General features: G+C 43.8%; 1 protein-coding gene across 6 annotated transcripts in view; it reads right to left on the bottom strand.

Moving 5' to 3' along the window:
* LOC140197938 (protein spire homolog 1-like) overlaps positions 1-14306 on the bottom strand; it is a 213682-nt gene that overhangs the window by 67096 nt on the left and 132280 nt on the right. For all 6 annotated transcript variants that reach the window (XR_011886069.1, XM_072258572.1, XM_072258583.1 and 3 more), the window contains exons 6-7: positions 13438-13602; positions 1997-2083 (exon numbers count right to left, since the gene is read on the bottom strand). Coding sequence is in view for 5 of the 6 variants with exons in the window: in XM_072258572.1 (XP_072114673.1) it covers positions 1997-2083; positions 13438-13602 (252 nt within the window). In the remaining variant the exon portion in view is untranslated. The remainder of the gene's footprint in view (positions 1-1996; positions 2084-13437; positions 13603-14306) is intronic.

Here is a 14306-nt window from a genome sequence, read left to right as displayed (position 1 = left end):
ATTGTGGAGGACATGTTGTTGCCATTCCAAACTGACTGGGGTTTGCATGTGAGAAAATCAAGAATCCAGTTGCACAAGAAGGTTTTGAGGCTCATTGATTAGTCTTAAGGGGATGATAGTACTGAATGCTCAGCTCTAGTCAATGAAGAGAATCCTGAGGTAAGCATTTTCGTTGTCCAGATGTTTCAGAATGGAGTGAAGAGCCAATTAAATGACATCTACTGTTGACCTGTTGTGACAGTAGACAAGTCCTCAAGTTGCTTCTCAAGCATCAACAATCTCGCAAAGCATTTCATCACAGTGGATGTAAGTGCAACGGGACAACAGTCATTGAGGCAGGTTACCGTGTTCTGCTTACGCACCTGTACAATTGAAGTCTGCTTGAAACAGGTGGGTACCTCAGACTGTTGAAGCGAGAGGTTAAAGATCTCAGTGAACATTCCAGCCAGTTGATCAACACAAGTCTTTTGTAATCAGAAGTCAATGGGTTAAAGCGACAGAAGACCACAAACATACACTCATACAGAGGTACATAATAAAGTGGCCACAGAGTGCATATTTCATTTGATAGGCTATTAAGAGAGAACTAGATGAGTGCACAAAGGTGAAAGATATCTTTGATAAATTCTTGATTAGTCAGGGCATGAAGAGATATGGGGAGAAGGCATGACATTGGAGCTGAGAGGGAAATGGTTCAGCTATACTCAATGGGCCAAATGGCCTTATTCTGCTCCTATATCTTAGTCTTATGACAAACTTAGAGGAAATGGTGGTTCATCAGGAGCAGGAGGGCCAGCATGGATCCAACGAGCCTTGCCACTAGAATGTCTGTGCAATTATTACATTCCGTTCTATGCATCATTTCATTATATTGAATCTGACATCTCATTGAAGCAGTTCAATTTGGCCTAGTTAACCTACTGTTGGTTCTTGTGGCTATCAGATTCAATCCTTTTATGCTTAAAAAAGCATTTGGAGATATTAAGGGAACTAAAATGGAAATTCAGGCCCTACACCACTGTCTACCAGGAAAAGTTGTGAACTGAGAATCACTCTACACTGTTAACCTGCATGGGCTTGTCTTGATCTCACTCAGGTCCTTCTGTCAGAGTAGGAAATATGTCCTCACCAAGTCTGATCCAGAATTTATTCCGACATGGTGATCCTTAACCTCCCTTTGGAATACCCTGGGGCAATTAATGCCTTCCTGGCTTATGACACTCATATCCCATAAAAGAGCAACAGCCAGGAAAAACAAATATCAAACCAAACTGACTTATAGATGATAGATAGAACTACTTATGTGGTGAGAAGGTTCCTCATCCTGCATCCAAACAGGCTGCAGAGAGGTGCTGCTAGTGGAGTGGCTGCCTTATAGCTCCATAGACCAGGTTCTGTCCTAACACTGGTTGCTAAGGAGCTTGCACATTCTCTGTGACCGTATGGGCTTCTTCCCATATTCAAAAGATGTGCAAGCAGGTAAGTTAACTGGCCACCATAGATGGTCCTTAGTTGTGTAGGTGAGTGCTAAGATCTGGGAGGAGTTGAATAGAGTGTTGGTAGATCAAAAAATAGGCTTAATGTTGGATTGGTGTAAATGGGTGGTTTATAGTCAGTGTGGACTCAATGGGCTAAATAACCTGTTTAGTGCTGTGGCTTTTCTTCTCTATTACTCTATAACTGTAAACACGTTGCTCCAGAATAGCACTGCTGTCAACTGGCAACTTTGCATTGATCTGGCAGATGCTAAAACCCTTGGCAATATGTCAGCTAGTGCAATTCACCACTCAAATGCACTCAAGTGTTCTGACTATCATTTTGGAAGTCTATGGACTATCAGTAGTTCTTCTTAGGAAAGGGGAAACTAGCTGAAAGTTCATGCTGCAAAATTCAAGCTTGTCTGGTATACACTCCTGCCTTCTAGTTGGCAGTTACCAGACCACCTTACAAGGGAATCAGGACTTCTGTGAATTCTGAAAAGATCTGCTGTACTCACGGGATTTAATGGAGGACGAGAACGGATGAACTCCAGGATCATCTCATGGGCGCTCTTCTTCAATTTTGGAGGGATGTTCCCATTCACCTGTAGCAGAGGATTGAGGAAAAGTCAGGTGGACATCACACGAACTTTGTAATTGGAGCAGGTGTGTAACAAAGTGTTGTAAAGAAACATAAGAATGAAAGATTTCCAAGACGTACAAAGAACATGCAGTCGAATTGTAGTGGTGTCATAGACAGATAGATGCTGAAAAATTTCATGTGACATGAATCTCTTCACCAGGAGTGTAAATTGAACAAAATTATCCATTGGATAATAAGCATCCTGAGTATATTTTCTATTGCTGACCAATTTCCTGAAAGTCAATACATATTCAATAAAACGTCACATCCAATTAACCAATCGTGACACAACCACCTTACGCTAAAATTTCATGTGTTCTTAAATAAAACACAGTAAACACAGGTGTGAATCAGAGAGCTGGCTTTCTACCAGTAGCTTTCACAAAGCATTGTTTCATACAACATGAGCAACACAAAACATGGCAAATAACTTTACAAAGTTAGCTTTCATCTCAATGTTATAACCATTCACCAGGGGAACAAGGACTTCCCACTTTTAAAAATGGAGGCAAACCGTATGATCTCCATAAAATATCCCCTAATTTGTGTGGATTTTGGTATATGAATGTGATTCGCCAGGTTATGAAGCCACAAAAGAGCAGAATGTCCTCAATTTGCAATTCCCTTAACCAGACATCTTCCACTCTTAACTCTTCCCATTCCTGACAGCATTGAGGGGTGGGGATTGATTGCCTGGAGGAGGCCCATTCATCTAATCCTTGTATAGTATCTTGGTACAGTAAAAATAATTAACTTTACATAGTGCCTATTTTAAATAATAAAATAAGTTATGCCTTTGCGTGGTTTGTTGCTTCATCTCGCATAGTTCTGCAATTACCTGGATCTTCTATTTACCCTCACGGATCACCACTCATTTCTCAGCAGAGAAAGGTACCATACTTACAGTAAGTAGAAGGCCACAATACAACATGATTCACCTTTTGATTACCATCCAAGTTCTCAAAATCATGAGGCACATCACACTTCCTGCTGCCTGTGGCTACAAATCTGGGACCATAACTTCCTTTTAGTTGGATCAGATTCAATGCATGTGTGTCTGTAATCTTTGGATGGCAGTAACACATCACTATCCTGCAGCTAACAGCTCGTAACACACTACTACAGCTGTACTTGTGGATCCTTTTCCTTTATTTTGAAGAAGTACACCAGGAAATGTACCAGGGCTAAGGGAGGGAAACATCAGTGAATGGTGGTCCCTGACTACTGACCCTGCAGCAGTGCTGGAGGTGTGGCGGGCAGCAATGCCAAGCAGGAAACATCTTCCTGTAAACCTCAATGAAATTGCAAACATTTCCACCTCAATCAAACTGTGATGAATTCAATCTGAGAGAGAACCGCTTCAATACTTTACAGAGCACACTGCAATGATACAAAACAAAATTGTTCTAAGAACAGGCAAGTCTGTTTGTCACAGTGTTGTGACAATTTCAAAATGACAGGCACGGGTAACAAAGAGTGTGCACACGACAGAGATAGCGAGTGATAGAGGGACGCAAAAGCGATCAAATTTCTGAACCGTCCATGAAGCCATGAATGCTACATCGCTACTCCACTTTTGCTTTATTTATTATAACTCACAAGTGATTTTTATGTCTTATATTGTACTGCTGCCACAAGACAGTACATTTCATGACATATGTAGTAATAATAAACCACATTCTGATTCTGAAAGGCTGTGAAAAGCAGAGCTGTAAGAGATGCATGCAGTAGGTGAGGCAAACCAGCTCAGAGAGAACAGCTGGATCAATATTACAGCAGGATGATCTTCAGCAGAACGAGCCAGTTACACAATTACAGAGTCATAGGGCAGCAGACTCAAAGAGTATTACAGCTTAGAAAGAGGCCGTTTGACCCAACATCTTTGTCAGCCAAGGTGGTCATCTAAGCTAGCTCTATTTGCTGGCATTTAGCCCACATCCCGTAAGCCTCAAACTAAAAGCTAATTTATATAAGTAAGGCATCCGTTAGTCTTGCGAGACCACGGTCTTCACTCTCCAGCGTGCAGGCCTGGGTAAGGTTGTATGGAAGACTGGCAGTTGCCCATGCTGCAAGTCTCCCCTCTCCACGACACCAATATTGTCCAAGGGAAGGGCATTAGGACCCATACAGCTTGGCACCAATGTCGTCGCAGAGCAATGTGTGATTAAGTGCCTTGCTCAAGGACACAACACATTGCCTCGGCTGGGGCTCGAACTCACGACCTTCAGGTTGCTAATCTAATGCCTTAACCACTTGGCCATGTGCCCACACTAAGGCTAATTTATACTTCTGTGTTAAATTGACACCGTAACCTACACAAGTGGCCTACGCGCATTGTGAGTATTTATATTTATGCGTTGATGTGTCTGCATCGCTCTGCAATTCGCACACGTTGCACATGCGCACACACCTGCCCGCGCAAGGCTTCATGGTCTTGGTAGTCTTTCTTGGGGTAAACAAGTTTAAAGCAAGTGTCTTTTTTCGTGAAAGCGAAATGTGTCCTCCATAATTTCAGAGGTCTGTAAAGCTTTATGGAAACCATTGCAGCCAGAGTTCCTTCCCTGCCCTTCAGTTGCCCAATGGGAAGCTATTGCAGCATAGGAGAAAATGCGATGCTACCAAGTGGACCAATCACAGCTGTTGCAGTCTGCGTTGTTGCGATGCGTAGTTATATTTTGGGAGAAGTGCGCGTCAGGCTATGACGTAGGGATCCACGTAGGCTCTGTATAGGGTTCACAGCTACGCTGTACCTACGGCGTCAATTTGACACAGAAGTATAAATTATGATGGTATAAAATTAAGATGGGTATAGATAGAGTGAATGCAAGCAGGCTTTTTCCACTGAGGCTAGGGGAGAAAAAGACATGGGTTAAGGGTGAAAAGTTTAAAGGGAATATTAGGGGGGGGTCTTCTTCACACATAGAGTGGTGAGAGTGTGGAATGAGCTGCCAGATGAAGTGGTAAATGCGGGCTCACTTTTAACATTTAAGTTTTAGTTATTTTTTGTTCATGGGATGCAGACATCCCTAGAAACACCAATCTTTATTGCTCATTCCTGAAATGAGGCCATTAAGAGTCAACCACATTGGTGCAGCTCTGACACTCAAGAAGCTCAGCACCACAAGAGCGGAGAATCCCATTGATTGGAATCCAGTCCACCTTCCTAACATTCATTCCTTCCACCACCCCAGCACAGTGGCTGCTGCGTGCACCACGCAGGAAATGCACTGCTGTTACGCACCTCAGAGGTTTCAGGAGCATCTTCCAAACCAGGGAAGCAAGGGTGGCACAAGGAGGGGCACAGATTGCCCTCCAACTTAATCACCAAACTAACTTGGAAATGTAGGAATTTAACCTTTCCGGCTGATGATCCTCCCCCAGAAGAATCTGAACTGTAACTGTCTAACAGCACTAAGTGAGATCGCCTTTCCCACTAGGCTTGCAATGGTTCAAGAAGCCACTTCTTGGCAGGGATAGTTTAAGTTGGCCAATAGATGAAAGCCTTGCCAGCTACACCCTCACCCCATGAATAAATTAAACTTGTCCTCGGTTGAGTGTTATTACATGACACAGATTTGTTCACGCTTGAGCAAACCAGTATACTTGTCCATTTTATTCCAGTCTGACAACAACTGCAATAATGAAGGCATTCAATCCTGTACAATATAGTCATTCTTCACTGTCACACTGTAACTGGAGAAAGGCAGTTAACTCCTTTCTTTGCTCCTTGTTTTAGAATCTCATTTAAAATTTTGCAAAAAAAACATTATGTTTTATATACAGAACATCTGATTTCATTCTTTTACAACCTGCACTGCACTCTTGATGCTAATTTTTGTCCTGAATCATATGCCGTAAGACATTAATGGTTAAGTTACTGGTCCAGCATCAAAAGGCCTGGCTTATGGATCTAGTTTCACAACTTAAGAGTTTCACCATTGGAACTTAAATTTAATTAAATAAATCTGAAATGAAGGAGTATGAACGATGTTGATCATGAAATTGTCAGACTGTTTGTAAAAAGCTGACGGCTTCACTGATGTCCTTAGAGTCACAAAGCATGGATACAGGATGTTTGGCTGAACTTATCCAAGCCAACTATAATACCCTGGCAAGCTAATCTCACCTAACTGTGCTTGGCCCAGAGATTCTAAACCTCTCCACCCCATGTACTTATCTAGAAGTTTTTAAAATGTTGCTAATGTAGCCACCTCATATTTCTGAGAGCTCATTCCAATATGCACCATCTTTTGTGTGGAGAAGCTGCCTCTGATATGTCTTTTATATCTCTTGACCTTTATAGGAGGATCTCTGCCATCCTTACCCCAGTGTGGTCTACCAATGTGTTGGTATCAATTGTGTCCTTGGCTCAGGGCAGTAAATACTGACCTCCAGTGGTCAATCTCATCCTCGAATCAACTTCATGCTTTGGCTGCCTGTACTGGGTTGTCACTAGAGTTTTCCCCACAAACCTCAAACTATTTTATGGCAGTTAACTTATATCAGAATTCAGAAGTCACTGTGGGTGGAACACTTGCTCCCTCTCTAGTTTTGCATTGAACTGAAACCTGCTTAAATCTCTTTAACCTCCCTAGGCCAGTGTCAATTTCTCTCACTGACCCTATTCATCAGCTATCTCTTTCCCCAGGAGAGTGTGAAACGTGAGCAGGAGGAGATCCCTCGGGCTGCTCCACCATTCAACAACTGCGCCATTCCAGTGACATTCCTGCATTTCTTAATTCCCTCAGTGTATCTCAACCTGGAATTTACTCACTTCCCCAAAGCCTTCTTTATTTTATTTAGGGATAACAGAGTGGAACAGGCCCTTCGACCGAGGCCAGCAGCAACCCTAACCTAACCATGGGACAAATTACAATGATCAATTTTCCTACTAACCGGTACATCTTTGGACTCTGGAAGGAAACCCGAACACCCAGAGGAAACCCACGCATTAACGGGGAAGGACATACAAACTCCTTTTTGACGACGTTGCAACTGAACTCCAAACTCCAGTGCCCCAAGCTGTAACAGTTATCACGCTAATCGCTGCACCACCGTGATGCCCTTTTGGGGGGAAGAGAATTCCAAAGGACTCCAAATTCCTGCAGTGGATTCCATTACCACTGCTCTATAACCAGTCTCAAAGAGGGAAGCATCAGCTGTTCTTCTGATGAGAGCTTATCCTGCCATTACTGACAGGGTACACCCTGGCAGGATGGCTTCCTCCTGTTCCAGCGCTTCCACTCCAGCTCTGTGGATTCTGAAATAGCAGCTGAAGCCAAAAAGGACAACAGTCTCTGCTAGAGAGGAGACAGGAGGTCCTTGATGGGATGCGTGGTTCGGGAGGTGATACACTCCTCCTTCCACAACTGGAACGGTGCCCTGTCCACCAAAGGTGATGGCGAATTTCCAAATGGATGTCTGGTTCTGTTGAGAAGTGGCTTCCAAGACATAGTAAGTGGTGTATGTTTTACAGTGTCTTATCATGGGCCTTGCAAAAGGAGCAGGCTAGTGGGGGATACAGGTTTTGTGGAGGAGGAGGAGAAGATGGCAGCGCGATGCAACGTGCGCAGCCTCTCCTGTGATGAATATCTGTAATCTGTCAAGTAGGAGGCCATGCACAATTCTGACATGGGAGCACGGAGGAACCTCTGGTGAAACTTCTGAAATGCCTGCTTTGCTGTCGCTGCTACTGTATGATCCGAAATCTCCAGAGGGGAAGGCCCCAAATCCTCGGCCTTGCCTGTTGCTTGGCAGCTGGGGCTGGGGTCGAAGCACTCAGCAGAGATGGTGCTCAGTGCTCGGTGTCGGAGGCTCGAACTTTTCGGACGACTCAGAGTTGGACTGTGGTCGGGTGCTTCCAGGATGCTGCATCGGCAAGTTTGCGGCACTGGAAGCTCATGGCAGGGAGAGTTTCTCCCTTCTACCATCTGCGTGAGATGATGGGGCTATTGGGACATTGAGACTTCTTTTTTACCATGCCCATGGTCTGCTCTTATCAAATTACGGTATTGCTTTGCACTATTGTAACTATATGTTACAATTATGTGGTTTTTGTCAGTTTTAGTCTTGGTCTGTCTTGTATTTCTGTGATATCATACTGGAGAAACATTGTATCATTTTTTAATGCATGCATTTCTACAAACGTAAATGACAATAAACGAGGACTGAGTGTCCTCATAATCTAATCTAATCTAAGAGCTCTGCTCTCGCATTCACTGACCATGCACAAATACAAATGTTGCCTCCACAGTGGGGTTCAAGGACTGAGATTGAAATGACTTTTGGTTCTGGGCTCAAGGTTGCCACATTTCTCCTTTGCCCTGTTGATTACTCTCATTCCAGGGGGAAGCTTGTCAGAGGTCAGGTGCTTAGGGGGAAATAAACAGCCGAAGGTCCATCAGAAAATCTCAGACCTACAAGGATTTAGAAACCATAGAAAAACTACAGCACAGAAACAGGCCTTTTGGCCCTTCTTGGCTCTGTCGAACTATTTTCTGCCTAGTCCCACTGACCTGCACATGGACCATATCCCTCCATACACCTCCCATCCATGTATCTGTCCAATTTATTCTTAAATGTTAAAAATGAACCCGCATTTACCACCTCATCTGGCAGCTCATTCCACACTCCCACCACTCTCTGTGTGAAGAAGCTCCCCCCCCACAATGTTCCTTTTAAACTTTTCTCCTCTCACCCTTAACCCATGTCCTCTGGTTTTTTTCTCCCCTTGCCTCAGTGGAAAAAGCCTGCTTGCATTCATTCTGTCTATACCCATCATAATTTTATATACCTCTATCAAATCTCCCCTCGTTCTCCTACACTCCAGGGAATAAAGTCCTAACCTATTCAACCTTTCTCTGTAGCTGAGTTTCTCAAGTCCCGGCAACATCCTTGTAAACCTTCTCTGCACTCTTTCAACCTTATTAATATCCTTCCTGTAATTTGGTGACCAAAACTGAACACAATACTCCAGATTCGGCCTCACCAATGCCTTACACAACCTCATCATAACATTCCAGCTTTTATACTCAATACTTTGATTAATAAAGGCCAATGTACCAAAAGCTCTCTTTATGACCCTATCTACCTGTGACACCACTCTTAGGGAATTTTGTATCTGTATTCCCAGATCCCTCTGTTCTACTGCACTCCTCAGTGCCTTACCACTTACCCTGTATGTTCTACCTTGGTTTGTCCTTCCAAAGTGCAATACCTCACACTTGTCTGTATTAAACTCCATCTGCCATTTTTCAGCCCATTTTTCCAGCTGGTCCAAGTCCCTCTGCAGGCTCTGAAAGCCTTCCTCACTGTCCACTACACCTCCAATCTTTGTATCATCAGCCAATTTGCTGCTCCGGTTTACAACATTATCATCCAGATCATTGATATAGATGACAAATAACAATGGACCCAGAACTGATCCCTGTGGCACACCACTAGTCACAGGCCTCCACTCAGAGAAGCAATTCTCTACCACCACTCTTTGGCTTCTTCCATTGAGCCAATGTCTAATCCAATTTACCACCTCTCCATGTATACCTAGCGACTGAATTTTCCTAACTAACCTCCCATGTGGGAACTTGTCAAAGGCCTTACTGAAGTCCATGTAGACAACATCCACTGCCTTCCCTTCATCCACTTTCCTGGTAACCTCCTCGAAAATAGATTGGTCAAATATGACCTACCACGCACAAAGCCATGTTGACTCTCCCTAATAAGTCCCTGTCTATCCAAATGCTTGTAGATTCTGTCTCTTAGTACTCCCTCCAATAACTTACCGGCCTATAATTTCCCGGATTACTTTTCAATCCTTTTTTAAACAACGGAACAACATAAGCCACTCTCCAATCCTCCGGCACCTCACCCATAGACTGACTTCATGCCAATTTCCTTAGTAAATACAGATGCAAAAAACCCATTTAACATCTCTCCCATTTCTTTTGGTTCTGCACATAGCCAACCACTCTGATCTTCAAGAGGACCAATTTTATCCCTTACAATCCTTTTACTCTTAATATACCTGTAAAAGCTCTTTGGATTATCCTTCACTTTGACTGCTAAGGCAACCTCATGTCTTCTTTTAGCCGTCCTGCTTTCTTTCTTAAGTATTTTCATGCACTTTTTATACTCCTCAAGCACCTTATTTACTCCCTGTTTCCTATACATGTCATACAACTCTCTTTTCTTCTTTATCAGAGTTGCAATATCCCTTGAGAACCAAGGTTCCTTATTCCTATTCACTTTGCCTTTAATCCTGACAGGAACATACAAGCTCTGCACTCTCAAAATTTCTCCTTTGAAGGCTTCCCACTTACTGGGAAAGGCTTCCCATTTCCCAGTGTTACTGAGGTGATCTACAGTCCAAACATTCCAATGCTCAGCCTACTGAGTATCAAGAAGAAAGGGAAGCTTATCGAGTACAATTCATGCCTACTAGAAACATAGAAAATAGGTCAGGAGTAGGCCATTCGGCCCTTCGAGCCTGCACCGCCATTCAGTATGATCATGGCTGATCATCCAACTCAGAACCCTGCATCAGCCTTCCCTCCATACCCCCGATCCCTTTAGCCACAAGGGCCATATCTAACTCCCTCTTAAATATAGCCAATGAACTGGCCTCAATTGTTTCCTGGGGCAGAGAATTCCACAGATTCACCACTCTCTGTGTGAAGAAGTTTTTCCTAATCTCAGTCCTAAAAGGCTTCCCCTTTATCCTCAAACTGTGACCCCTCGCTCTGGACTTCCCCAACATCGGGAACAATCTTCCTGCATCTAGACTGTCCAATCCCTTTAGGATTTTATACGTTTCAATCAGATCTCCCCTCAATCTTCTAAATTCCAACGAGTATAAGCCTAGTTCATCCAGTCTTTCATCATATGAAAGTCCTGCCATCCCAGGAATCAATCTGGTGAACCTTCTTTGTACTCCCTCTATGGCAAGGATGTCTTTCCTCAGATTAGGGGACCAAAACTGCACACAGTACTCCAGGTGTGGTCTCACCAAGGCCCTGTACAACTGCAGTAGTACCTTCCTGCTCCTGTACTTGAACCCTCTTGCTATAAATGCCAGCATACCATTCGCCTTTTTCACCGCCTGCTGTACCTGCATGCCCACTTTCAATGACTGGTGTATAATGACACCCAGGTCTCGTTGCACCTCCCCTTTTCCTAATCGGCCACCATTCAGATAATAATCTGTTTTCCTGTTTTTGCCACCAAAGTGGATAACTTCACATTTATCCACATTAAATTGCATCTGCCATGAATTTGCCCACTCACCTAACCTATCCAAGTCACCCTGCATCCTCTTAGCATCCTCCTCACAGCTAACACTGCCGCCCAGCTTCGTGTCATCCGCAAACTTGGAGATGCTGCATTTAATTCCCTCATCCAAGTCATTAATATATATTGTAAACAACTGGGGTCCCAGCACTGAGCCTTGCGGTACCCCACTAGTCACTGCCTGCCATTCTGAAAAGGTCCTGTTTATTCCCACTCTTTGCTTCCTGTCTGCCAACCAATTCTCTATCCACATCAATACCATACCCCCAATACCGTGTGCTTTAAGTTTGCACACCAATCTCCTGTGTGGGACCTTGTCAAAACCTTTTGAAAATCCAAATATACCACATCCACTGGTTCTCCCCTATCCACTCTACTAGTTACATCCTCAAAAAATTCTATGAGATTCGTCAGACATGATTTTCCTTTCACAAATCCATGCTGACTTTGTCCGATGATTTCACCGCTTTCCAAATGTGCTGTTATCACATCTTTGATAACTGACTCTAGCATTTTCCCCACCACCGATATTAGGCTAACCGGTCTGTAATTCCCTGGTTTCTCTCTCCCTCCTTTTTTAAAAAGTGGGGTTACATTAGCCACCCTCCGATCCTCAGGAACTAGTCCAGAATCTAAAGAATTTTGAAAAATTATCACTAATGCATCCACTATTTCTTGGGCTACTTCCTTAAGCACTCTGGGATGCAGACCATCTGGCCCTGGGGATTTATCTGCCTTCAATCCCTTCAATTTACCTAACACCACTTCCCTACTAACATGTATTTCGCTCAGTTCCTCCATCTCACTGGACCCTCTGTCCGCTACTTAGTGAAGACAGAACCAAAGTAATTATTCAATTGGTCTGCCATGTCCTTGCTCCCCATAATCAATTCACCTGTTTCTGTCTGTAGGGGACCTACAATTGTCTTAACCAATCTTTGAAGAAATTTTCAACTGTGACTTTGTTCTTGACATGAGCACCTGACGCTCTTCAACAGAAAATTCTCCAATCTATCCATGCTGTTACACCTGAAGACACCACAGAAACTGCAGATGATGAAATCTGGAGCAATGCAAAAGCATTGGAGGAACTTAGCAGGTCAGGCAGAATTATAGAGATAAATGGATAATCAATGTTTCAGCTTGCGTCCTTTCATCTAGACACAGAGAATTGGTTGGGGGGTGGGAGATAGCTAGTATAAAGAGGTAAGTGGAAGGGGTGGAGGTAACTTAGCATCTGATGTTCATCCTGTAGTGGTCTTTCTCACTATCCACAACCACCAACTTTCTAGGTCAATGGGACCACTTGGATTCCAGAGTTGAGAGTCATCCTACTCAATCCCTCCTCATAGGTCATTCCTCTTGCCTCACACATCCGTCTCATTAACCATCCTTTAGGTATAAGCCTGTCTTTGATGGAGACCAAAACTAAATGCAGTACCATGGAATCAGAAGGCCATTCCGCCCATTATGTCCAATCTATTATTCAAAATCTGGTCTCACCCAAAGCCCTGTACCATCATAGGAGGGCTTCCTTACTCCTTCACTGCAAACTCTGATGCAAGCAATGTTACTAATGTTGAGGACGCAGTTTGAACATAAGCAAGGCAATAAAAATTTAATGGGCTTTTTTGATTCAGAACCAAAACATCTGTAACACATAAGACATAAGACAAAAGAGCAGATGATGGCTAGTTAATAGCGTCATAGGATCTTGTGGAACAGAAACTGGTCACCATACCCATACTGACCACCAAATACCCACTTATATGAATAGAAATATTCAGACCAATGCAATACACACCTCAAGAAGCTAACTTTGCATGTGTATTATTCAGATCCTGCCCAATGTCAACTGAACCATACAGAAGGCACCGAGAAGCTTGACAAAGGGAGGTAAGGTGGGGGAAGGGGTAAGTACGTACAGGGAGAAGCCTTGCCAGCTTTATATTAATTAGTCTTCTGTAGGCCTTACTTTACTCTCATATCATCACCTCTTCACTTAGCATCCGGTTGGCGACAAGGACTCACCATCACTTTCCGCAGGGTGTACCTTCTGGATCGGATGTCATCCATAAGCATTTCATATGGTGTTAGCTGGTACTCGATGGGCAACGGGTTGTACTGTCGCTCCTGCACCTTCTTCAGCTTCACGCCGTTCCGCAAATCCCGCATCACTTGCACCCAGAAGCATGCCTGAGAGTGAACAGTTGGCATGGTTAGTGTGGGCACCCACTCCCTGCAGCTCCCTCTACACTGGAACTAGCACCAAGCCTCAGCGCCAACAGGTACCATCCGCCAGTAGAAAGAACAGAGAGGTCAGAAGTTACCTGGTAGCCAGAGCTGGAGGGATTGGTAATCGACTTCTTGTTGCACTGAGATACAGCGAAGAACTGCTTTGCATGTCATCCCTACATACAGACCATTTCATGCACAAGTTCATCGAGGTAGTACAAAGGAAAAAGCAATAACAGAATGCAGAATATGGTCACAAGAGATCCTGCAGATGCTGAAAAATCTTGAGCAACACACACAAAATGATGGAGGTCAAGCAGCATCCTGACGAAGGGTCTCAGCCCAAAGCGTTTACCCTTTATTCCCCTCTATAAATGCTGCTTGGGTTCTTCCAGCGTATTGTGTGTTGCAGTCACTGAGGAAATGCAGTGCAGATAGGCAAATAAGGTTCAAGGATCACGACAAGGTAGACCGAGATCAAGAGTTCAAGTTTATTTTACAAGGTCCCTTTAAAAGTCTGATAACAGTGGGATACAAGCTGTCTTAAATCTAGTGATATGCGTTTTTAAAGTTTTGTATCTTCTGCTGGATGGATTGATAGCCAGGGCGAGGTGGAGAAAGGTCTTGGGTTACGTTGGCTGCTTTCCTAAGGCAATGGGAAGTGC

This window comes from Mobula birostris, chromosome 1, assembly GCF_030028105.1.
Source record: "Mobula birostris isolate sMobBir1 chromosome 1, sMobBir1.hap1, whole genome shotgun sequence".
Lineage (NCBI taxonomy): Eukaryota > Metazoa > Chordata > Chondrichthyes > Myliobatiformes > Myliobatidae > Mobula > Mobula birostris.
The sequence above is the reverse complement of the archived record's forward strand: the minus strand, read 5'-3'. Positions and strand labels throughout refer to the sequence as shown.